Raw genomic sequence first — 24,109 nt, 5'->3', positions numbered from 1 at the left:
GCAGTTGCTATCACTGAGATGGGGAAACTACATGGGAGTTTGAGGGGACAGGTTTGCACACGGAAACAGCTATTCACTCTGAGACTTGGCAGAGACCAAAGCAGGGAAATTCATTACCGGCTCTCAGGTGTGACCCGAGAAAATGAACCCCTGTGTCCTTCCACAGTAAAGATGCTGAAAGACTGTCAAAGCTCCAGCTCCACTGGGGAGGCCTGGGCCCTTGCAGTTCCCGTGGGAGCACAGCTCTGGAAGCCCGTAGAGATTAGAAGGCATTGGCCACAATGATTCTGCACCCCAACTCTCCAAGCCCTGCCCTGGGGAGACATCTGGGTTGTTTGTAAGCAGGACCAGCTGGGCATCAAGTGGGGCACGAGGAGGAAGAGGGCAGGAGAGCCAATACACACCCAGCTGTCGGCGCTGGTGAGGGCTTTTCAGGGTGGCCAAGGGCGTCATTCCCTCTGGCATGTGGTCGTAGAGCTGGGACAGGCACTTCTCCTGGTGGTCTTCATCTGTACCAGGCTTCACTGCAACAAGAGCCACAGGGTAAGTCCCTTCTCGTGGCCATGGTGAGGACTTGGGAGACAGTGCCACAGACCCACTTAGAGACTTCTCTTTCAACCATGTCCTCAGGTTCCTTTATTCTCCAGTTTTACAAGGCACTTGGGATAACATGTCTCCTTCCTGCCCTTGGACACACTCCAGGCAACACAGCCCACAAGACTTTGTACACTTGAGGCTCACATTTTGGCTTTGATGCCCCACTCTCACCCCTTCCAAACCATCTATTTCCCCAAATCTTCTAGCACAGTCTTGCCTCAAGCCTCTGGTGGCCTCTGTGTCTGCACCCTCCCTGGCACATGTGCCCCTCTAACCTCACCAAACCCCTCACTACTACGCTCCACACTTTCAGCCTCCGCCCAGAGCTCAGGCAGTGTTCTTGTTCTAGCTGTCCTTTCCTGCCGTGGCCAGCTGGAAAAGGTCTCCTCAGAGCTCAACGTCCAACTCGAATGAAAAACTGCCCATGACTACCCCAGGGAGTCCCACGGCTGCCTCTCCGGTGTCTCTACTGCAGTTCTTGTATTTCCACTGGTTTACACGACGCGCCCCGCCAAGCAGCCTACATAATAATACCAGCAGTAGCAGCTGACACCTGCGCCGAGCCCACTACATACAAGGCACTACTCAGCTTTGCACACAGGCACTCCGTTTTCACAACAGTCCCGCGAGATAGGTTCCCTTCATATTCCCATTTTAGACATGAGAAAACTGAGGCACAGAGCAGCTAAGTAACTTGGCCAGCGTTACACAGCTAGTAAATGGCAGACCTGAGATGCCAACCTAGGCAATCTGGCTCCAGGGGTTGTCCTTTCCATGAAGCTGGGAGCTGTCTTGATTACCACTAATTACAACCAAAGTCCCACTGACCTGAGATCGGAGCACTTACCTCCAGCTGAAAATTGAAGGAGGTGACAAAAACTCAACAATCAAGGCATGTAATTGTTAAGAAATTTACAAGTTTCTAAATATCAAAATCAATGCAAAAAGTCCACATTAACAAAAATCTAAATTTTGTTTGTTTGTTTCAGGCTCTGATGTCGCTCAGTACAGTACTGTTACCAATGCATTAATTTTGATTCATGTAAAACGTCACAATAAAATTTTATCTTGATTGCTGAGTTTGGGGGCATTCCCTTGATTCTGCACCTGAGGCAAATGCCTCCGAGTCCTCGCCCTGGTCCTTGCCTGTTCTAGATCACGAGGCTGTCTGCTGCATCCTGGGCAGAAGTAATGCTTCCCTTCTTCCTACCACAGGGGAAACAGAGAACACCTAATCCCACCCTGGCTGCCTGGGCCGACATGCACTTCCCAACCTCTGTCCGCAGGCTGTGAGCATTTCTCGGGCAAGCAGACAGCTCCCACTCAGCTCAGAGTCTCCTGGAGAGAGGACAACCACAGCCCTGACCAAAGCCCAGAGCCTCCGAGCCCCCAAGCCTTACACTGGTGGTCGATGAGGAGGGTGGCTACAAAGTAGTGGGCCAGGGCTCCGTAGTGGTGGGCCTTCACGCAGGCCAAGCTGGCCCAGGAGTAGGGGATGTTCTCCTTCACTGGTGCCTGGCTCATGGCTGCGTGCAGTTGCTGATAGACCTCTCCCACCTGTAAGAGAAGGGATGTTGGGATGGGGGAGCTTGGCATAGGGGCCCTCACACACCCAGGCTGCAGAAAAAGAGCCCATTCTTGTATGCAGCAGCCTCTGCCAGAGGCTGCTCCAGAATCTGGGAGCGACTCCAAGAGTTCCTCATGCTGTCAGTGTCGGCGTTAACAGGGAGATCAGGCAACCGTCATTATGCTGGGTTTTAGGCTAAGCAGCAGATGGAGTCGGCGATCCATATCTGAAACACTAGTACTTGCCAAGAGAGTGCAAGCCAGCACTCTGGCAGGGGTGGGCATGCTGCCCAGGCCGTGGGCAAGCGGTGGTGGGACGTCCCCTCTGCTTCCAGTGGCCCGTACCGACGCATCCTGCGCACCCTGAACGTCACGAGAACCAGGAAGGCTTACCTTGGCAGCCTCCTGAGCCACCTTCACCAGCATGAAGAACTCATTCTGGATCCCAGGAAGGCAGATTTTCTCAAACACGCTCTCTTGGGCCTGTGCAAGCATCATTCTGACCAGCACATTGAGCATGGCGGGGCTCATGTCATAGCTCGGTGTGTGAGTAAATGTCTCTTTCAGGTGGTTTAAAACCCCTACAATTGGAAAGTTTTTGCACATTATTTGGGGGCCATATTTACTTCACCATGCTGCTCAGAAATATAGAGAATTGACTGAAGCCAAAATCGTGGAGCATCTTCAAAAACATGATTCTCAATTACCGCAAGATCCAGCAATTCCACTCCTAGGTATACACACTAAAAATCTGACAGCAGGGACGGATTCGAGTAGGTGTGGACCAGCGTTCGCGGCAGCATCTTTCACGAGAGCCAAAAGGCAGAAGCAACGGAAATGTCCGTTGACAGACTGATTGATGGATACACAATATGTGGTATAAACATGCAATAGAATATTTCTCAGCCTTAGAAAGGAAGAAAATTCTGACATATGCTACAATATGGACGAAGATATTATGCCAAGTGAAATAAGCCAATCACAAGGACAAACAGTGTGACTCCACCAGAGGAGATACTGGAACAGTCTGGAATTCGTAGAGATAAAAAGCAGAATGGTGTTTGTGGGAGCTTGGGGCGGGAGAGGGAGTGGAGAGTTACTGTTTAACAGCAGCAGAGCCTCACTTCGGGAGGACGGGAGAGTTGCACAACACCGAGAACGTGCTTCATGCCGATGACCTCTCAGAAATGGTTAAAATGGTCATGTCATTATGTATCTTTTGCCACAGTTTAAAAGGTCTGACTCTCCTCCAAACACTTACATCTGTATCAGGAAAGGAAACCAGCCTGCTCCCGTCCATTCCTATCTCTCCTGGGACAACTGAGAAATTCCAAACGTGGCCAGGCAGAGCAGAAAGCAGGCAGGGGGAATGAGTGAGGCCTCTCAGTGGGGCAGGTTCACACTTAACACCTCGGTCATTCAGAAAAGTAGGGCTTTTCCCTAGGGCCCTAGGGCAGATCAGCTCAGTTCATTCCAATAGAAATTTCCATGCTGTAGCCTTCGGCTGACTTTTTTTACGCTTTAGAAAATTAACTGTCTTTAACTGTCGCAACATAAACAGACATCAACGTGCAACTAAAATAAAATCTCCACCATGAATCCCATCTGACTGGTTCCCCCGGTTTTGCCTCCAAGCACAGACTGCTTTGCAGAAGGATGGCAACTACGGCAGGCTGCGTGCTCCTCTCTGGGTCTCTCCACTCTGTTCTCAAGCTGCATTCTGTCCACATCTCTAATCTCAGAGACAGGTCACAAAGTGTACCTGCTCAAGACTCCTCAAAATGAAGAGTCCAGGAAAGGGTTTACAGTGAAAGAAATCAATTCCTGCAGGGAATCAGCGTACTGGTTCATCCCCAGTATGCCAGACACAGGCCCTGCTGGAGGGGAGTGAGGCAGGACCCCTGGAGACCCATGAGCCACGTCGGGTCCACCCACTGCACCAAGCCTCCGACCCCCGTTGTGCTAAGTGTCCTTTGACAAAGGGCTGAGAACAGCACCCTTGGGCAGGCAGGCTTTGCAGAACCAGCAAATATAAAGGCATAAATAGTCATGGGCACTGATGCGGCACACATAATTTTTTAAAAAGCCTACTTTTTTACTACTTGGAAAAACTTATTGTCCTTCAGTATAGTGTTCAAAGGAACACTTCATTCACTACCATCCTTGAGGCCACTCGTTTGGAAAAGATTAATTGTTAACCACAGGATTCACTGTGTACACGAGCTATAACCCAGACCCGGACCGTGCCAACAGGGTTTAAACCAGCAAGTGGTTCTCTTGGTGGGAAATTACACCAGCACTGGAAACTGGCCCGGCCCTTTCAGGCCCAGGAGACCATGCGTGGGCCTGGGAAGGACCCACAGACCCACAGACCCACTTCGGTGGAGGCACCCAGTGCCAACTGACAGGGCCGGGACTCTACCCCAGCAGCCCTCGCAGGGACACACCTGCGGCTCTCTGAAATGCGTCCACTGCGCTCTCCAGCCCAGCTTGCGTCTTCCGATTGCACCGGGTCCCAATCTGTGTGTAGAGGGCTCCAATGTTAAACAGAATGCTGGCCTTTTCCAGTAACAAGTTCTGTTGGCTGACTGGGACCCCGGTGAGGGAGTCATACCTATTTAAAAGAAATGCAATGTGTTGTGAGAATACAGATTACTTGGCTAGTTAATGCCATTTTGGGGTAAAAATGATGAAAATTTATTTCTTCAGTAAAATTCAAAGATGCACATGCAACAAGGGTTTCACTTCCAAACAAGACGATGGGTCTGACCGTGCCGAAGGCATCCGCAACCGCAGGCAAAAATACGCGGTCACACCAAGATGTCCTTCAGTAGGTGAAGGGATGAAAACGCCGTGGTACATCCGTACAGTGGGATATTACTCAGCACTAAAAAGAACACAGCTACCGAGCCACGACAAGACATGCGGGAACCTTAAATGCATATGGCCAAGTGAGAGAAGCCAATCTGAAAAGGGCTACGTGCTGTATGGTCCCGACTACATGACATTCTAGAAAAGGCAAAACAACGCAGACAGAAAAAGAATCAGTGGTTACCAAGTTTCGGAGGGGAGCAGGGGGAGGGGCAAATAGGTGGAGCACACGGAAGTTTTAGGGCAGTGAGACTACTCTGCACACTCTATTAGTAGGTACTGTCGTTATATGTTACCAGGTCCATGTAGAATGGACAACACCGAGAGCGAACCCTATTGTCAACTGTGGGCTCTGGGTGATAATCTGCCCACTGTGGCCAACGTGCCTCTCTGGTGGGGGTGTTGCCGTTGGGGGAGGTTGTTGGTGAGTGGGGCAGGGGGTTTACAGAAAATCTCTGCACCTTCCCTTTAATTTTTCTGTGAACCTAAAACTGCTCAAAAAATATAAGGCTTCCCCTAAATGAAATACAGCAATTACAAGCCCCTCATAATTCTGGCTCAAGTCTAAAAGAATCAGGACTTAAAGCTCACACTTCAACCAGCATGTAGACATGGAGCTTCTCCTTAACTCAAGACTGAGGTGAAATCACCTTTAGAACCTGCACAAGGGCAGGCCGCCATCTGCCTCTCCTTTCAGAAGGCGGGCATCGTAGGGGCCTCCTGTGGTGTAATTTAACCCTGAATATGATCCCTACTATTGGGATTTCGCCTACTCTCACCCACACTCAGACAGCGGGTAGAGCATCTCTAAAGTATTTAAACGACACTAATCTTTGAAAATACCAACTCTGGCCCTGACAGGTGTAGCTCAGTGGACGGGGGCATCGTCAAACCACAAACCAAAAAGGCAGCCAGTTCAATTCCTGGTCAGGGCACACGCCTGGGTTGCAGGTTTGGTCCCAGGTTGGGGGCACACGAGAGGCAACTGATCATTGTTTCTCTTGCACATCGTTATCTCCCCTCCCCCTTTTCTCCCTCTCTTACCCTCTCTCTAAAAAATAAATAAAATCTTAAAAAAAGAAAATATAAAATATCAAGTCTGGCCCTGGCTGGGTAGCTCAATTGGTTAGAACATTGTCCCAATATGCCAAGGTTGCATGTCTGATCCTGGATCAGGGCACACACAAGAATCAACCAACGAATGTACAAATAAGTAGAACAACAAATTGATGTTTCTCTCTCTGTCCATCTTTGCCCCACTTCCTCTCTCTCTAAAATCAGTGAAGAAAGAAAATACCAGCTCTGGAAAGAACCAGATATTCTGCTTCATTTTTAATTGATTTCTGTTTGCAGCCCTTGTCACTGGGACAAAACCTGATTCCCTGCCCCCACCACATCTGGGACAAGAATCCTGCTTCTTGTTAGTTCTACCTCAGAGCCCTGATGATAAAATGAACATGAAAAAATGCCTCCTCTCTTCAGCTCACTTGTTCTGAGAAGCAAAAAGGCAAGGTCTGTTGGAGCCTTCTCCCCTTGGGCCCCCTTCACACACAAACACCAGTTTACCTACACGTCCTGTACAAAGGGGACAATTAGAAAGAGGGGCCCCACAGCGCAGAGGAGCCTGTGTGGCTGCAGTGGGGCAGCACCTCACAGACCCCAGGCACCTACCAGGTAAACAAGATCCCCATCTGTCGGGTGGGCGGGAAGAAGCGGCTCTCAACAAAGCCCAACTGGAGGAAATAACTCATCAGCAGTTCAACGCCGGCCTCATCCCTGCTGGGTGTCCGACAAGCCTGAAAGGAAAGGAACCACCCCAGGAGTGAGTGGGCGGGTACAGAGCAGATGCAGTGGAAGGGAGCAGGTGCTCACACAGTCTTTCTGTGGAGCTGGGGCCCTGCTACTGGCATCGTGAACTCTAGGAGGGGTGGGAAAGGCTGGGATGAACTCTGGCGTTCCAAATCCAGCCCCAGCTCTGCCAGTGGACAGGTCCCTTCCTTTCTGTGGACTTATGTGACAAGTGGAACAGATGAATAAACAGCCCAACCACCTGCAATGCTATGAGATTTAAAGTGCAATAGTGAGATACTCCGGAGACTCGAGCTCCAGCCACCACCCGCCCCTCCCTGCTGCTTGCAGAAACGTACTTGTCTCAGATCCATAAGATCTGCTATTTCGTCTTCATATAGGTAGCTCTCCTCACCGTAGTGTTCCAGAATAAAATCCTGTAAGGAAAATGGGATAAGATAAAATTGAGAGAGAGTGTCATTCAAAACCATAACGAGGTAAAAGAGTGATGTCTCCTGTGCTCCCTTTAAAAACACACGCAGCGCGCACTGTCTTTGAGCCCCCGCTGCAGGCGCCGCGCCAGGGTCAGGCTGCTGGGCCCGAGCACGTGCTCGCGCGTAACTGGGGCCTAGTGCTCCCCACCCCGCCCCCTGTAGCCCTTAGTCACATGGTGGCAAAAGAAAAAGGAAAAGAAAAGCAAGCACAGAAAAAGAAAAGTAAGTAAATAAAAATACATGTAGAATACATAGAAACCTGCGGAAGATTGTATACTACAGTGATGTTCTGAGTGATGGGGTTTATTTTCTGAACTGTGTTTATGTGTATTTCACACGAGGCTATGTTTACTGATATTGGAGACAGAGGAAGGGAGACAGAAACATCCTGTGTGTGGCCCGGCCAGGGATCAAACCCACAACCTAGGTATATACCCTAACCAGGAATCGAACCCACAACCTTTCGGTATATGAGAGGATCCTCCAACTAACTGGGCCAGCCAGTTTGATTCCCAGTCAGGGCACATGCCTGGGTTGTGGGCCAGGTAACAGTTGGGGGTGTGTGACAGGTAACCAATCGATGTGTCTCTCACACATGGATGTGTCTCTCCCTCTCTTTCTCACCCCCTTCCCCTCTCTATAATAATAAATAAATAATCTTTAAAAAGAAAAAGAGAAAAAATATAATAGGAATAATAAATTTCACGACAGCAACAAAAGCACAGTATTTCTAGGGATAAAAATAATGTAATTAAGCTGATAATTATTAAACTTTGTTGAAGGACATTCATTAATTCATTCTTTCATTTAAGTCATAAAATCATTTAAATAAGACAGATGTGGTCCCTGCCCCCGCAAATGTGCTATTTGTTGACATTACCAATTAAAAATATATTCATGGTTGAAAATGTACAAAATTATAAAGGTGAAATTTTGCCCAAATTAGGCTATAATTCTAATGAAATTTCAATTAAAACCCAAAAGTACTATTTTTGGAAAACTTCACAAAGTATCAAAGTAAAAATGTGGAAGAAAAGTTAAAACCTTTTTGAAAAGCATAATAACAAAGGAGGCTTTCTCTGTTTAGTGCTAAAACGCACAGGGATTACACAGTGGGAAATGGACAATGAAACCAGAGATGGGTCCCAAACAGACTGAGGCAGACTCGAGAATCAGGTCTCTAACTAAAGCCAGAACTCCCGGAAGCCGGAAAGGCTGAAGCATCCAACGGGGCCAGGCAGGAAGGAAGAGGCACACACAGTGTGACTGATGTGAGTTTAAGAAGAGGAGCAGGACGGTGGTGTGGATGGCGTGGGACCTCCAGAGCCATTAGAACCCCAGAGCTGAAGAGTCGAGGGGGGGGAAGGAGCTTCGGAAACCCAGAGAGGTGGCTGCCTGAGGTGGGTACTGAACAGCCACCGCGACCTTCCCTACAGGAATGCAAAAGGAAGCCAGGTGAGGGAGCCAGGAATAAATGCCCAACTTCCCTCACATGCTACCCTCCCATCTCCAGCTGATGCTCCTCCCCGCTGGCCACACCCAATAGGAAACCTCACAGCGGGAGCCTGTTGCTGCCTCTTGGCACAGAGCAGGATGAAGGATGATGGGATGGTGGGAGGTGGGGGAAAGGAGGGAAGGAGACACCATCAGCACCGCAGATGGATTCTACATATGTGGTTCAGGAGAAACTGGCTGCCTCTTTGGTGAAAATAAAAAGTTAAAGCCTTACACCTCACAGTTTACTCCAAAACAAATTCTAGACAGATTAAAGATTTGATGTTAAAAATGTTTAAACAAAGGACTAGGAGGAACGATACCAAAATACTAATAACATTTTGCTGTAGAGAATGCCTTTCTGAAGATATCGGCAAGACAGAACTATAAAAGGAAGAACTGATAAGTTTAAAAACATAAAACTTATATGGAGAAAAAATACATATATAAACTTTTTAAACTGGTTATTGCTTATGTAACAAAAGTTAAAGGAAAGAATGTACTGAGAGAAATATGTGCACTACGTATAACCAAGGGTTATTGTCCTTCACGTGTTAAGAAAAACTGTTTTAAGTAATAAGAGCAACACTGTGGAAAGCTGGAAGGTGACAAAGGACAGAAACAGTCATTCTGAACAGGACAAATGGAAGGGGCACATAAACATATACAATTGAGAATGTACTCAATTCTATTTCTGATCAAAAAAATGCAAACTATATATAATAAAGTATCACTTTTACCTGATTTCACAAGAATCAAAAAGATAATTTTTAAAAAATGAAATGATGAGTGATACCGAGTGTAATCAAAGATGCAGGAAGATAAAACCCACTGGAAGGCAGGACCATTTCTGGTGGGAAGTGAGATAATATAGTAAGTACTCTGACCTACCAAATTCACACCCAGAAATGTATCCAAAGGGAACATTCAGCAAAGTGTGCAAAAATGCTCAGTAGAGAGCTGCTGACAACAGCAAGTAGTTGGCAGATGTCTGTGAAGGAAATTAATAACTACCTGGTTTTAGCACGGAGACACACCACGCTGAGCCCCATCGAAGGGAGGAGTCGCATACCCTCGTGAGGCGCTCCTGACCAGGGGAAGAGCCTGGTGTCCAGACAGGAAGTGCTGAGCGTGTTCCAGAGCTCAGTGGGGGAGGTGGTAGGTTGTGAGGGAGCCATACACACCTTGGTATATTCTGAACATTTTGGAATACTGTTCTTAATCAGAAAAATAAATAAAGCTCTATTTAAAATTTAAGAAAACAACTTGAATTCTCTGGAAAGGGACTGTATTTTGAGATGCTTTCTAATGAGGCTATTTTTAAAGCCCACTTATTTAAAATAAAACCATATCACATTGTGAGGCTTTATGGACTATTAACCGTCATCCCGACGTACTCATCAGATTTGAAAGACAACTGGAATTGCCCTGATTAAGTCAGCAAACTACTCTCAGCACCTGTTACTCTGAAGCACAAACGTGGAAGGGAGAAAACAGAATGTCCCCAAGTGCTCTCATTTTTGTATGACTAACATTTGTAGAGTCCCTTTTAAGCTAAAATGACATGGTTGGAAGCCTCAGCTGAATAGCAGTTGGCCATGCCCGCAACACGTGATTTTCTCACTGGCTTTACTGTGGAATTCAGTGCATGACACGTTTGGAGCCTAACAGATGCCCATAAAGTCCCCAAGTTTCTCCAGGAGTTTCCCTTTAAAATGCTTACAATGAAAAAAAAAAAAAAAAAAGCCTACAGACTCTTGCAGCTCTGGCACCAAGCAACAAATTAAATCTTAAGAAAACTATTCTACAAAAGCAACAAAGACATTTCCACAGACACAATGTCCGAGTCTCACAAGCCAGTGACAAGTATCACATCTAAAAGTTCGAGTAGCCTGTGAAAAGTTGGCATAAAGCTGTGGCTCCTGGATTGTTTTCTACCCACATTATCCAATCTCTGGTGACCCTGGTCCTGCAAGACCACCAACATGCTTCTCAAACCCCAGAGCAAACCCCAGACTCCCAGGGACCCACACCAAGATTTAAACAAGGTAGCAGCGAAAAGGCTCTGGGTGAAAGGGCTTATGTCAGGCAATCCTCAGTCTCTGCTCCAGAATGGAAGTCAAGTGCAGAAGCTTTCAAAGCATTAACCAATTGCTTGTTTTTTTTTAATCCTAACGGAGGATATGGTCATTGCTTTTTGAGAAAGAAGAAGGTGGGGGAGGGAGAGAGGGGGGGAGGGGAGAGCGGAATAGAGAGAAAGAGAGAGACATAGAGAGAGACAGAGAGACATCAGTTGGTTGCCTCCCATACTCACCCTGACTGGGGATCGAACCTGAAACTTAGGTGGGTGCCCTCACCGGGAACGGAACCCACAACATTTTGGCGCACAGGACGATGCTCCAACCAACTGAGCCACTGGGCCAGGGCTAACAGATTGCTTTTAAAAGGACAAATTCCATGGTGTCCAAAATGCCATATGATAATTTTTTCTTTTCTAAATTAAAAGTAATCCAAAATGAGTCAATTAACAGGAGTGCTACAAAAAGAAAAATAATTCTTTGAAGCATTTTTCATGATGCCGGAATTAATTCCCATATACCATGCCTGTGCTGCAAAGCTCAGAGCAGGCACTACCTTCCACCCCGTCTCCACTTTCTCCTCCTAAATGGAAGTTGAATTGATTCATTAAAACTCAGACTGATGGCTCTAACCGGTGTAGCTCAGTTGGTCAGGTGTTGTGCTGTGAAGCAAAGCGGTGCTGGTTCAATTCCCGGTCAGGGCACACGCCTGGGTTGCGGGCCAGGTCCCCAGTCACAGCACTTACCGATGTTTCTCTTCATCTCTTTCTCCCTCCCTTCCCCTCTCTCTAAAAATAAATAAATAAAATCTTTTAAAACACAACAAAAATAAAAAACAGATTGATGGAGCTGGAGAGAAGAGGAACAGGAAGGCATTCCAGACTTGAGGAGGCCTCTCCTGGCACCAGCCTGCAGACAAGGCATTTCCTGCTGCCTCCAAGCAGAGCATCTCTCCCACTTTCCACCTGAACCCTGCAGTGAGCCACAGTCCCCCAGGCAGGGCCTGTGACATCACCAACATGCAGCTCAGTGACAGGCACAGGTGGGCCTACAGGTGTCAGCTGCTTGCCAGAGACACACACAGTGAAGAGGAAGCCAGATACCATTCCCAATGAAGAGGTGAACTGTATGGTATATAACTTATATCTCGGTAAAGCAATTATTTAAAAAAAAAAAAAAAAAAGAAGAAGAAATAAAGAAGGAAGGAAAGGGGAAAGGAGAAAGGAAGAAAGGGAGAAAGGGAGGGGGGATGGGAGAGAGCAGAGGCCAGATCCCCAGGAATTAGGTGGGGAAAATCAACAACCATAAACTCTAGTTATTCAAGTATGTAAGGAGAGTGAACCAACACCTTTGCTTTACTTTGAAACGCCTAAAGAAATAAGATGGATTGGCCCTGGCCAATAGCTTGGTTGGTTAGAACATCAACCTGACACACCAAGGTTGCAGGCTCGATCCCCCACTCCCCACCTGGTCAGGGCACACAAGAAGCAATCAGTGAACGCATAAAAAGTGGAACAACAAATCAATGTTCGTTTCTCTCCCCCTCCTCTCTCTCTAAAATCAAGTTTTTTTTAAAAGATGGATTAATATATAGAACGGATGCAGAGATGGGTAAGCATGTGATAGAGTGGCCATAGTAAAATGCTCATGGTAGAATCTAGGTAGAGAATACACAGGAGTTTGCTGTAAAATTCTTTCAATTTTATTTTCTGTAAGTTTGGAAATTTTCATAAAATGCTTAGGAAAAAAATTTAGTCATTCTTCCAAAAATATGACCTACATCAGTTTAAAAATTTAAGAAAAAATTATACTAAAATAGGATACAATTTTTAAATTCCAAGGCATGTCCACCACAGACCCTCTTTGCCTTGGCCTCCTGGGGTGGGCTGGAGGGGGTTCCAACCCCTCTCCCCAGGCACCCGAGGAGCCTCAAAGTGACCAAAGAATGAAGAGGAGTGCACCAGGCTCCCCGTGTGGCCTGTCAAGGGGGCTCCGGTCACCCTGCAGAAGTCAACTGTCGCTTGGCCCATCGAGCCTAAGGCCATTTGGTGAGTCCAGCTCCCGTAGCTTTGAGATTTACCTTGAGAACAACTGAGAAGTCGACGTCCTTGGTTTCCTTCAGGCCAAGTGGAATCAGCGGGATGGTAAACGTCTCCCTACAAGAAGCACAGCAGCGTTCATGAGCATCCCTGTCCCGGTTACTCACACCCACGGTCCCCCTTCCCCTGCACCAGCAGCCCGGCTCAGGTCCCCACGCCCTTCTGACACCATCCCCACACACACCAGTTCGTTTTCCATAAAGACAACTCTGGTCACATCCCTGTCTCTGTCCTAGAACTGGTCCGGGTCCCAGCCTAACACACAAGCCTACTACCATCCCGATTAGCTTAGCCCTCCAATCTCAACCCTTCCTTCGGTGACTGTGCTGAGCACCTACTGTGCACCCGGGCCTGCGCCTGGGCCCCTCCCTCCTGCAGCCCTCCAACCCGGGGCTCTCAGTTGCCTCCTCCTCTGGGTGTATCTCTCATAAGTGTCTCATCACCTACAGAAGAAAGGCCTTGAGGGCAGAGGCCCCATCTGACAACTAAGTGCTCCCAGCCCCCAAGCCAGGGTCAGGCCCTGGCCTGCTGCTTCCCTTCCTTCTCCTCGCCCCCCAGGAACCAGTTGGTTACCCCACAGGTTGCCTGGGAATGTACCCTGAGCCTACTTCCTAGGGGCAGGGCCAACAGGAAGTGAACCTGGCTCAGGCTGTGTTCTGCAAACAGGGATTTAGCTCCCCGGCCTGTAACAGGAGACCTCTGCCCAGCCAGCAGAGCAGGCCAGGAATGCTGGCAGACAGGGCGAGTGGACAATGCGTCTGTAAGCTGAAACTGCCACTGTGGTGAAGACAAAACAAGAGGGCTGTGCTCAGCGCAGGTGAGATCCAACAGGGGTGCGTGGCTTCCCCAAAGCCGCGGGGAAAGCTGGACCCTGCTGGAAGGAGATGAGGATGGGCCATGGCCCTCTCCCCTGTTCCCCAGCGCCCTCCTGTCCCCGCCCCACGCAGGGCTGGAGGCAAGGTCTGCTCTCCCTGTGACTGTCCAGGAGTAGCCAGTCTCCTAACCAAGGCTCCTGGCCAGGACACTCCGCCCACTCTTGGACTAACCTCTGATCTCCCCGTGTGTTCTCATCTGCACACGAGATTGTTTCTTTCTTGTCTACCCCACAGAAGTGTTTAAAGATTAACTGTGCTAAGAAATAAGCAATCTGCTTTTTAAACAGGAAGGGGTGGATTCAAATGCAAGGTGGCACTATGAACGTGGACATCTCTCTCCCTTCTTCCCAATGGCCTGGGGATGGACTGGCCACTCTAGAGCCACACTGTGACCACACTGGGGCCCCAACTGCATGTGTCTGGGAGGCCTTTACAGCGGACATCCCTGAGCTGGGGTGGGAAACAGCCTCCATTTATCACCAAAGTTTGCCCCTGCCTTGCCTCCTCGAGGACCTTTGACCTTTGGGGCACAACACTGGAGTTTAATACCAGAGTGTAGGCTGGGAGAAAGCTTTCACTTGTTCTGATTAGGTGTTCAAAACCGCACTGGGAGCCCACACGGATGGCACAAGGGGAAGAGCAGAAGTATCACAGGGTACCCCTCTGGCTCTGAGAAACACACCTGTGCCGTCCACAGGGTTGGGGACAATCAGGATGCCGTACACAGGGTTGGGGACAATTGGGAAAAGCACATTCCAAAGATGCCTGGAGGTTCTCAAATGTCATCCTTCTGTTCACGCAGGGAGCAATTTTCTGATTGAGCTTTCCCTGGGCTCCCCACGTTTTGAGAAGTCTCATTTCCCCACATAGAAAATCAGGTAAACTCTTCTTTGAAGCTTCTCAAAGTTATTTCTCCTTAAAGATGGACATTTCCCACCTTGGGGTGGGAGACCCCCTGAGCTTTTCTGAGGGCCACACCTCAACACTTCACCTCCCACAAACAGTCTCTAAGGGACGCTTCGCAATGAAAACATCCTTTCCTCAAATATTTAATGAGCCTTTCTGAAGTGTTGCAGCTGTACCTTCTCCTTAGGTAGGGAGCTTGCGTGAGCCCCCCAACCCTGATATACAAGCAGTTTAGACATTTTTGCCTTCAATCAACAAAGTGGTCCAAGACCAGGCTCTGTGTGTGCTGGTGAGGCTGAGCGGGAAGAAGGCGGGCAGCTTTGGCCCCGCCTGGCAGGTCGGCTCTCAAAGCTAACCACGGAGGTGCTCCCAGGGCATTTTTATGGCTGAGCCATGCGGCCAGGAGACAGATGCCATCTCCATGCCTGGACCCAGCCACACGGTTCTCCCATAAAACTATGTATCTTTTTAAGTCCAGCTCTCCAGGTGTCCGCAACAAATTCCAGAGGTCCACCCTGGCACCTTGCTCAACCCCAAGCCTAATCATTTCCTCACTTCCCGAAGTGGGGACTGCCACACCCTTGGGGCTACCTGTGCACCATTCCTGGTGTGGCCTGTGCTGGGGCTCAGAAAGTACCTGCAAGAAGTGCACCCCCACTTACTCTGTGCTCTGGTAGACTCCCACCGAGATGTTGAGCCCCTCCAGCTCTTCCTTGAGCAGCTGCAGGTTTGAGTTCACAAAGCTCAGTTCCAGGCGTACCTGCTCACGTACCTTGTGGTTCGTGGCTGCTCTGTTAAAAGAGAGCGGGGAGAGAAGCAGCCTCAGTCAGGTATCCCAGCTGCCTGGTGAGCAGAACCCCCAGTCCTCACAGGGAAGCTCTCCCGGTCCACCTGCAGGTGTGAGTGCCAGATGTGATCAGATGAGGTGTCTCAGTGATGCCAGGCACCTGCCCCATTTGGAGCCACACCTACCAGTAATTGGACCTGGGATGTAGACAATGACGCTGAGCTGCCAAGCACAAATCCTAAGACAGCTCTGCAAAGAATTAGCCTTGTGAAGAGAATAGAGGACTGTTCCCGCCACCCATAAAGGACCATAAATTATCCTCTTAAAAGGAAATGGATGAGAGAACAGAGGAGGAGGTAAGACTCTCCAGGTCATTCTGTGAGGCTAATATTAACCTGACAGACCAAAATCCTTCCCAAGTAAACATGCAGAAAACCCTCAACAAAATATTAGCTCTTGAAATTAGCAACATGTAAAAATCATTATACACCATGACCAAGAGGGCTTTATCCAAGAATGCAAGGTTGGCTTAACATCTGTGAATCAATTAATGTGGCATAACCATAGACAAAAAATACATGATCACCTTAATAGGTGCGAGAAGAAGTACAGGCATATCTTGAAGATACTGCTGGTTCGGCTCCAGACCACCACAACAAAGCCAGTATCTCAGCAAAGCGAGTCATGACCTTTTTGGTGGTGGAGGGTCTTGCTTTTAATTTGTAAAAAGTGCAACAACTGTGAAGTGCAATAAAGTGAAGAGCAATAAAACAAGGTTCGCCTGTAGTTGATACAGTCCAACTCAGATCTGTGATAAAAATTTTAAGCAAACTAGGAATAAAAGAATTTACAAAACTTTACACAGGGCATCTACGAAAACACATAGCAAGCATCATACTTCATGGTGAAAGATGGATGCTTTCCCCCTTCTGAACAGGAATGATCAACGATGTCTCCTTTTGCCACTTCTACCCAAAACTGTACTGCAGTTCAAGCCAGTGCCAAGAAGGCACAGAAAGAAATGAGAGAGGCTTCCCCTCTCAAGAGCACACCCAAGCCTTTCTTCCCTCTCACGTGTGCATCTCCCTACACTCTAAGGGACCCCACGAGACTTGTAACCAAGGGAGCAAGGGCGGCAGCAGCTCATCCTGGGCTGACCCCTTGAACCCGTCTGCACAGCCCTTTCCCTGACTTCCCAGTGAGCCAAACCAGCCCTGCCGAGCCTCTCCTGCTGCTTCTTCTATCTTAAACCTTTCCTTGTTTCCTGTCCCCAGCTTTAATAAAGTACTCTCAAGATAAAAAAAAAAATTTTTAAGAAATTAAGGTCACCTAGATTGGAAAGAAAGAGTAAAACTGCCTTTATTCACAGATGGCATAATCTTGTACGTAGAAAAATCTACAGGCCTCCATGAAACAAATACTAGAACTAATAAATTTAGCAAGGTCACAGGATACAATTCAATATACAAAAATCATTTTATTTCTATATTGTAGCGATGAACAATATTCAAATGAAATTAAGAAAACAATTTCATTCATGATAGCATCAAAAAGAATAAAATACTTCAGAATAAATTTTTTTTAAAGCACAATACTTATATACTAAAAACTTCAAAACATTGATGAGACATTAAGTATCATGTTTATAAATTGGAAGACTCACTATTGTCACTTCTCTGCTAATGGTTTTCTATCAACATGGCAAAATTGCAATCAAAACCCAGTATACTTTTTGGTAAAAATTGACATGCTGATCCTAAAAATTACATGGAAATGCAAAAGACCTAGAATAATGAAATAATTTTGAAAAAGAACAAAGTTGGAGGACGTGCGCCATCTGGATTTAAAACTTACTATAAAGCCACAGCAGTCAGTACAAGGTGGTCGTGGCTTTAGTAGAACTGAGTAGAACCGGAAATAAATCCATACATTTGTGGTCGACTGATTTGGACAAAGGTGACAAGACAATTCCAGGGGGAAAAGACAGGCTTCCTGACAAATGGTGCTGAAGCAATTGGACACTCCTGGGCATGTCCATGTCCCCAAGACCGCCCCCAGGATCAGTGATTCACCAGGAGGACTCAGAAGATAGTTGTACTCAGGGCTCTTATTTATTACAGCAAAAGGACACACCGCAGATCAGCAAAAGGAGAGGTGTGGGGTGAAGTCTGGAGGAGACCAGGCACAGGTGGCTAAGAGACCCCTCTCCCGGGGGAGTCGCACAGAATAGCTTAATTGCTCCAGCAGGGAGTTACGACAATACGTGTAATATGGCATCTACCAATGAGGCTCATTACAGACAGAGCATCCAGGATTTTCACTAGGGCCTGGTCAGGTAGGCACCCCTGCCTGCATGTTCTAAAATGCTTGACTTCCAGAAGAAAGATGTTTGGCTAAGTCACATTATTTATATGAACAGTTTAGCACAATGAGCCCCTCTTACCAGTTCTGGGAATAGTGGGAACTCTCCTGAAATCTACGTTTCCTGACACCAGCCACAGGTCCACCTTGCAAGCAGGCCTTTCCAAGATTAGGCATCTCAGGCCTGCTATGATACCTCTTTTCTCCACAACAGGTAAAAGATAAACCTCAATTTAAGTGTCTTACCACACACCAATATTAAGTCAAAAACTTCTGGAAGAAAACACAGGAGAAAATCTTCACGCCTTTGGGCTGGGCAAAGTATTCTTAACTACACACCAAAAGCACAATCCATAAAAAAGAAATTGATAAATTGGACTCTGTTGAGTTTTGAAACTTCAGTGCTTCCAAAGACTGTAAAAAATAAAAAAAAAATTAAAAAAGGAAGGAAGGAAGGAAGAAAAGATAAGCCACATATTATGAGAAAATATTTGCAAATTATTTATCTGATAAAGAATTTGTATCAGTATATATAGAGTTCTGTTCATTAAATAATAAAAAGACACTCAATTTTTTAATGAGCAAAAGACATGAATAAACATTTTAGTAAAGAAGATATATAATAAAGAAGAAAGGCTAATAAGCATATGAAATGATGCTCAAGACTTCCAGTTAAGATGGAGGCACAGCTACACATGCTTTGCCTCCTCACTCAACCACAAGAAGAATCACAGCTAGCCTCAAAACAAAAAACAACCAGAACTGCTAGAAAATTGAACGGCATGGAAGTCTGACAACCAAGGATCTGAAGAAGCTATATTCATCCAGACTGGTAGGAGGGGCGGAGACGCAGAGTCAGGGCAGAGAGGACTCAGTGTGGCCTGGAGAGGTGGCGGTGGCAGGGAAAGAGGCAGTCCCACATTCAAGTGTGGTGGATAAAAATTGGGAGAGGTACCTTTGGAGGGGATGAGCCCAGCCCCAGGCCACCCACACAGCCCAGGATTCCAGCACTGGAAGAAAAAGTTCTATAACTTCTGGCTGCGAAAACCAGTGGGGTTTGGGGCTGCAGAAGAAACTGCCAGTTTCTCAGGAGAATCCATTTAAAGGGCCCGCACAGACTTAAAGTGAGCGCAAACCCACCCACTCTGGGAATCACCACCTGGGCAACAACTGAAAGGGAGCCAGTCGCATACGGGAAGTGGGTGAAGGGACTGGAAGTGGAGTGAGTGCTGGACAAACCACCAGAAGCCAGGCAGCAGCACAGTCCCGTCTCCAAGCCCTCCCCCAACACAGAGCCACAAAGCAGTGAAGCGGGTTGCCCTGCCCTGGCAAACATCTAAGGCTCTGCCCCACACAACTTAACAGGTGCGCTAAGGCAGGGAATCAAAGCAGCTCTACCAAATACACAGAAACAAACACAGGGAGGCTGTCAAAATGAGGAGACAAGGAAATATGGCCCAAATGAAAGAACAGGACAAAACCCCAGACAAAGAACTAAATGAAACAGAGACAGCCAACCTATCAGACGAAGAGTTCAAAACACTGGTGATCAGGATGCTCAGAGAACTTATTGAGTATGGCAAAAACATAAGGGAAGAAATGAAGGTTTACACAAAGTGAAATAAAGAAAAATCCACAGGGAACCAACAGTGAAAGGAAGGAAGCCAGGATTCAAATCAATGATTTGGAAAATAAGGAAGAAATAAACATTCAACCTGAACTGAAAGAAGCAAGAATTAAAAAAAACAAGGAGAGACAGAGAACCAAGATGGCGGCGTAGGTAGACACACTGCGCCTCCTCGCACAACCAGAACTGACAGAGAATCGAACAGCAAGGGGGACCAACACCAAGGAAATAGAAAATAAACATTCATCCAGACTGGTAGGAGGGGCGGAGACGGGCACCGGGGTGGAGAGGACTCGCGTGGCTGTGGCGGGACTGAGACTGGGGGAGTGTGGGACAAATGGCGCAGGCAGTCCGAGCACTAGCAGACCCTGCGGCCCCACATTTGCACAGATAAACCGAGAGGGCAGGACTCAGAGTGGCGGAGAGCGGGGCAGGCAGAGTGGCGGGTGGCACCCTGCGGCACCACATTCGCCCACAGATAAACCTGACGAACGGCCAGACCACGCAACCCAGGGCTCCAGCTCCAGGAAATAAAGCCTCAAACCTCTGAGTGAAAGCGCCCCTGGGGGTTGGGGCAGCAGCAGGAGAGACTCCCAGCCTCACAGGAGAGGTTGTTGGAGAGACCCACAGGGGCCTGGAGTGTGCACAGGCCCACTTACTCGGGAACCAGCACCAGAGGGGCCCAGTTTGATTGTGGGTAGCGGAGTGAAAGATTGAAATCCGGAGGAGAGTGAGGCGGGCACCATTGCTCCCTCTCGGCCCCTCCCCCACGTACAGCGTCACAGCACAGCGACCAGCATTACCCCGCCCCGGTGAACACCTAAGGCTCCGCCCCTTAAAGTAACAGACGCGCCAAGACAAACAAACAAACAAAAAAATGGCCCAAATGACAGAACACTTCAAAGCTCCAGAAAAAATACAACTAAGCGAGGAAGAGATAGCCAACCTATTGGATGCACAGTTCAAAGCACTGGTTATCAATATGCTCACAGACTTGGTTGAATCTATTTGAAAAACAGATGAAAAAATGAAGCCTATGCTAACAGAAACAAAGGAAAATGTACAGGGAACCAATAGTGATGAGAAGGAAACTGGGACTCAAATCAATGGTGTGGACCAGAAGGAAGAAACAAACATCCAACCAGAAAAGAATGAAGAAACAAGAACTTGGAAAAATGAGGAGAGGCTTAGGAACCTCCTGGACGCCTTGAAACGTTCCAACATCTGAATTATAGGGGTGCCAGAAGGAGAAGAGGAAGAACAACAAATTGAAAACTTATTTGAACAAATAATGAAGGAGAACTTCCCTAATCTGGCAAAGGAAATAGACTTCCAGAAAGTCCAGGAAGCTCAGAGAGTCCCAAAGAAGCTGGACCCAAGGAGGAACACACCAAGGCACATCATCATTACATTACCCAAGATTAAACGCAAGGACCTACATCCAAGATTACTGTATCCAGCAAAGCTATCACTTAGAATGGAAGGGAAGATCAAGTGCTTCTCAGATAAGGTCAAGTTAAAGAAGTTCATCATCACCAAGCCCTTATTATATGAAATGTTAAAGGGAGTTACCTAAGAAAAAGAAGATCAAAAATAGGAACAGTAAAAATGACGGCAAACTCACAGTTATTAACGGCCACACATAAAACAAAAACGAGAGCAAACTAGGCAAACAACTAGAACATGAGGGTTGTCATTAAGGGAGTGGGGGGGGGAGAGGGGGGTAAAGGTACAGAGAATAAGTAGCATAGATGATAGGTGGAAAATAGACAGGGGGAGGGTAAAAATAGTGTAGGAAATGTAGAAGCCAAAGAACTTATAAGTATGACCTATGGACATGAACTATAGGGGGGGAATGTGGGAGGAAGGGGGGTGGGCAGGATGGAGTGGAGTGGGGGGGAAATGGGACAACTGTAATAGCATAATCAATAAATATATTTAAAAAAAAAAAAAAACAAGGAGAATATAAGAAGACTCTGGGACCTCTCCAAAAGTGCCAACATCCTCTTCTCCTTCTAGCAAAAGGGATGCCAGAAGGAGAAGAGGAAGAGCAAGAAATTGAAAACTGAAGTGAAAAAATAATGAAAGAAAACTTCACTAATTTGGTGAAGGAAATAAATAAACAAGTCCAGGAAGCACAGAGAATCCCAAACATGTTGGACCCAAAATGGACCACACCAAGACACATCATAATTAAAATACCAAAGGTTAAAGATAGAGTGAGAATCTTAAAAGCAGCAAGAGAAAAACAGAGAAATGCCTACAAAGGAGTTTCCATGTCAGCTGATTTCTCAAAAGAAACTTTGCAGGCAAGAAGAGACTGGCAAGAAGTATTCAAAGTGATGAAAAGCAAGGACCTACAACCAAGATTACTCTATTCAGTTAAAGTTATCATTTAGAATGGAAGGGCAGATAAAGTGCTTCCTAGACAAGGTAAAGCTGAAGGAGTTCATCATCACCAAGCCATTATTACATGAAATGTTAATGGCCTTATTTAAGAAAAGGAAGATTGCCCTGACTGGTGTGTTCAGTTTCCAGCCAGCCTGGAAACCAAAAGGTCACCGGTTCGATTCCTGTCAGGGCACATGCCTGGGTTGCAGGCCAGGTCCCCACTTGGGGGTGTAATCCATCGATGTATCTCTTGCACACTGATGTTTCTCTCCCTCTCTTTCTCCCTCCCTTCCCCTCTCTCTAAAAGTAAAGAAAAAAAATGACAGCAATCACAAGTGTTAGTGAGGATGTAGAGAACCTGGAACCCTCATACACTGATGAATGTAAATGGCACAGCCGCTTTGAAAACAGTTGGGTAGTTTCTAAAAATGTTAAGCATAAACTTACCATCTAACAGAGTAATTCTGCTCCTATGATCTATATGAAAGAAATGAAAACATATGTCCAAACAAAGTCGTGTATGTCAATGTTTATAGTAGCATTATTCATAATAGCCCCAAAGTGGTAACAATCCATATACCCATTAACTGGCAAACAGAGATGCAAAATGTGGTCCACCCACAGAATGGATGGTGTTAAGCAATACCAAGGAAAGAGCTATACCCAAGTTCTGCAGCAGAGGTTTGGACACAGACTTGAAGAACTTACAGGTGCTCCCTCATTTTACAGGTGAGGAATCGCTGTAAAAATAAGTGTCAATGAAAACCAAGTGCTGAGCCGCGCCTTGCTGCACTCATTTCCACAAACCACCCAGGCAGGGCCTCGAGTCACCGCTCAGACGGAGTACTAGAATCTCTGCTTATTTCATGGATGAGGATGTCTGAGGTCCATCAGCCAAGAGTTCCAACCAGAGAGATGGTACCCGACCACCTCCCCCTTCTCACTGATGAAAACCCAGCCCCCTCCATCAGCCCGCTTTGCTCACCACCTGTTCACCTATCCTTCAAAGAGCAAAGTGCTAACCTTCCCCCTACGGTCTGCCCTACCCAGTGGGGCGGCTCGTCTGCATCGCTACCTATCTGGGCCCATCAGTTTCTCTCCATTATGTATTTATATGTCTTCTCTCCCCCTCCTTTCACCGAACTCCTCCTTGACCAACCAACAGACTTTGCCTCGCCCCCTCGGAAAGAGCCACCTGACCCTGGCTGCAGATAGGATGGCGTCTGCCCTCTTGCTGCCCAGGGCATCTGGGCACCCCTTCCCCCAGCCAGGCAATGAATTGTTGAAAGCCCAGCTTGGTGACTATCATTGGTTTGGGGACTTTTTTGGCCGTGATCACCAGTAACAAATACATTTATATCTCAATGCAGTACATGTACACACCCCTAAAATGAAATTCTCACAAAACCATCCTTTGCCGTACATGTGATATATGCCAAGAGCCTATTCTACTCTGATCGCTTGTTTTATTAAACACAACAGTGTATGCAACTCTCCAATTCTGATTCTCTGACGCCAAGTGGGTGCCCAACAATTCAATTCATTTCTGATACCAACTCCTGGAGTTAGCACAGATCCCACAGCTGTTGGCTTGGTGCCAAAAGACATCCCCCTTGAGGCACCAGTTCCAAGTACAGGGTGCCTATACTTCCGACCAATCAGCTATAAATCAGGGTTCCCATACCTCCTCCTCAAGTTAGATAATTCACTAGCACAACCCACAGAACTCAGGAAAACACTTTAATTAGATTTAACGTGGTTTATTTTAAAGAATACAACTCAGGAACAGCCAGAGGGAAGAGATCCATAGGCCAAGAAGGGGCCTGGAGGTTCCACACCCTCTCCGGGCATACCAACCTCCCAGCACCTCAACATGTTCACCGACGCAGAAGTCCCCAAGCCCCATTGTTTAGGGTTTTATGGGGGCTTCACAGTTGGTTAAATCATGGACCACTGTTGATTGAACTCAATCTCCAGCTCCTCTCCTGCTCCCAGAAGGTCCAGAACTGAAAGTTTCCAACCTCTATTCAGGCTTGGTCTTTCTGGCAACCAGTGCCCCCTCCTGAAGGCCCCCCTCCCACCGCGAGTCATCTCATTGGCGTACAAAAGACACTGCAGATTCCAGGGCTTTTAGGAGCTCTGTGCCAGGAACCAGGCACGAAGACCAAATATTCA

At 47.2% G+C, this 24,109-nt stretch overlaps 1 protein-coding gene and 1 non-coding gene across 3 annotated transcripts in view; one reads left to right on the top strand and one right to left on the bottom strand.

The window, feature by feature from the left end:
- The window catches only part of RHPN2 (rhophilin Rho GTPase binding protein 2), a 53,988-nt gene that overhangs the window by 10,851 nt on the left and 19,028 nt on the right, over positions 1 to 24,109 (bottom strand). For both annotated transcript variants that reach the window (XM_024577547.4, XM_045185352.3), the window contains 8 exons: positions 15,431 to 15,559; positions 12,969 to 13,044; positions 7,182 to 7,259; positions 6,706 to 6,830; positions 4,611 to 4,777; positions 2,557 to 2,744; positions 1,998 to 2,154; positions 405 to 524 (listed from right to left, as the gene is read on the bottom strand). In XM_024577547.4, coding sequence (XP_024433315.1) covers positions 405 to 524; positions 1,998 to 2,154; positions 2,557 to 2,744; positions 4,611 to 4,777; positions 6,706 to 6,830; positions 7,182 to 7,259; positions 12,969 to 13,044; positions 15,431 to 15,559 — 1,040 coding nt within the window. The remainder of the gene's footprint in view (positions 1 to 404; positions 525 to 1,997; positions 2,155 to 2,556; positions 2,745 to 4,610; positions 4,778 to 6,705; positions 6,831 to 7,181; positions 7,260 to 12,968; positions 13,045 to 15,430; positions 15,560 to 24,109) is intronic.
- Positions 7,368 to 7,493, top strand: LOC112320281 (small nucleolar RNA SNORA76). Its single transcript, XR_002976413.2, has one exon. It is a non-coding gene; the product is annotated as a small nucleolar RNA SNORA76 (small nucleolar RNA).

This window comes from Desmodus rotundus, chromosome 12, assembly GCF_022682495.2.
Source record: "Desmodus rotundus isolate HL8 chromosome 12, HLdesRot8A.1, whole genome shotgun sequence".
NCBI classification, from domain to species: domain Eukaryota; kingdom Metazoa; phylum Chordata; class Mammalia; order Chiroptera; family Phyllostomidae; genus Desmodus; species Desmodus rotundus.
This window is presented reverse-complemented; position numbering and strand designations above follow the sequence as displayed.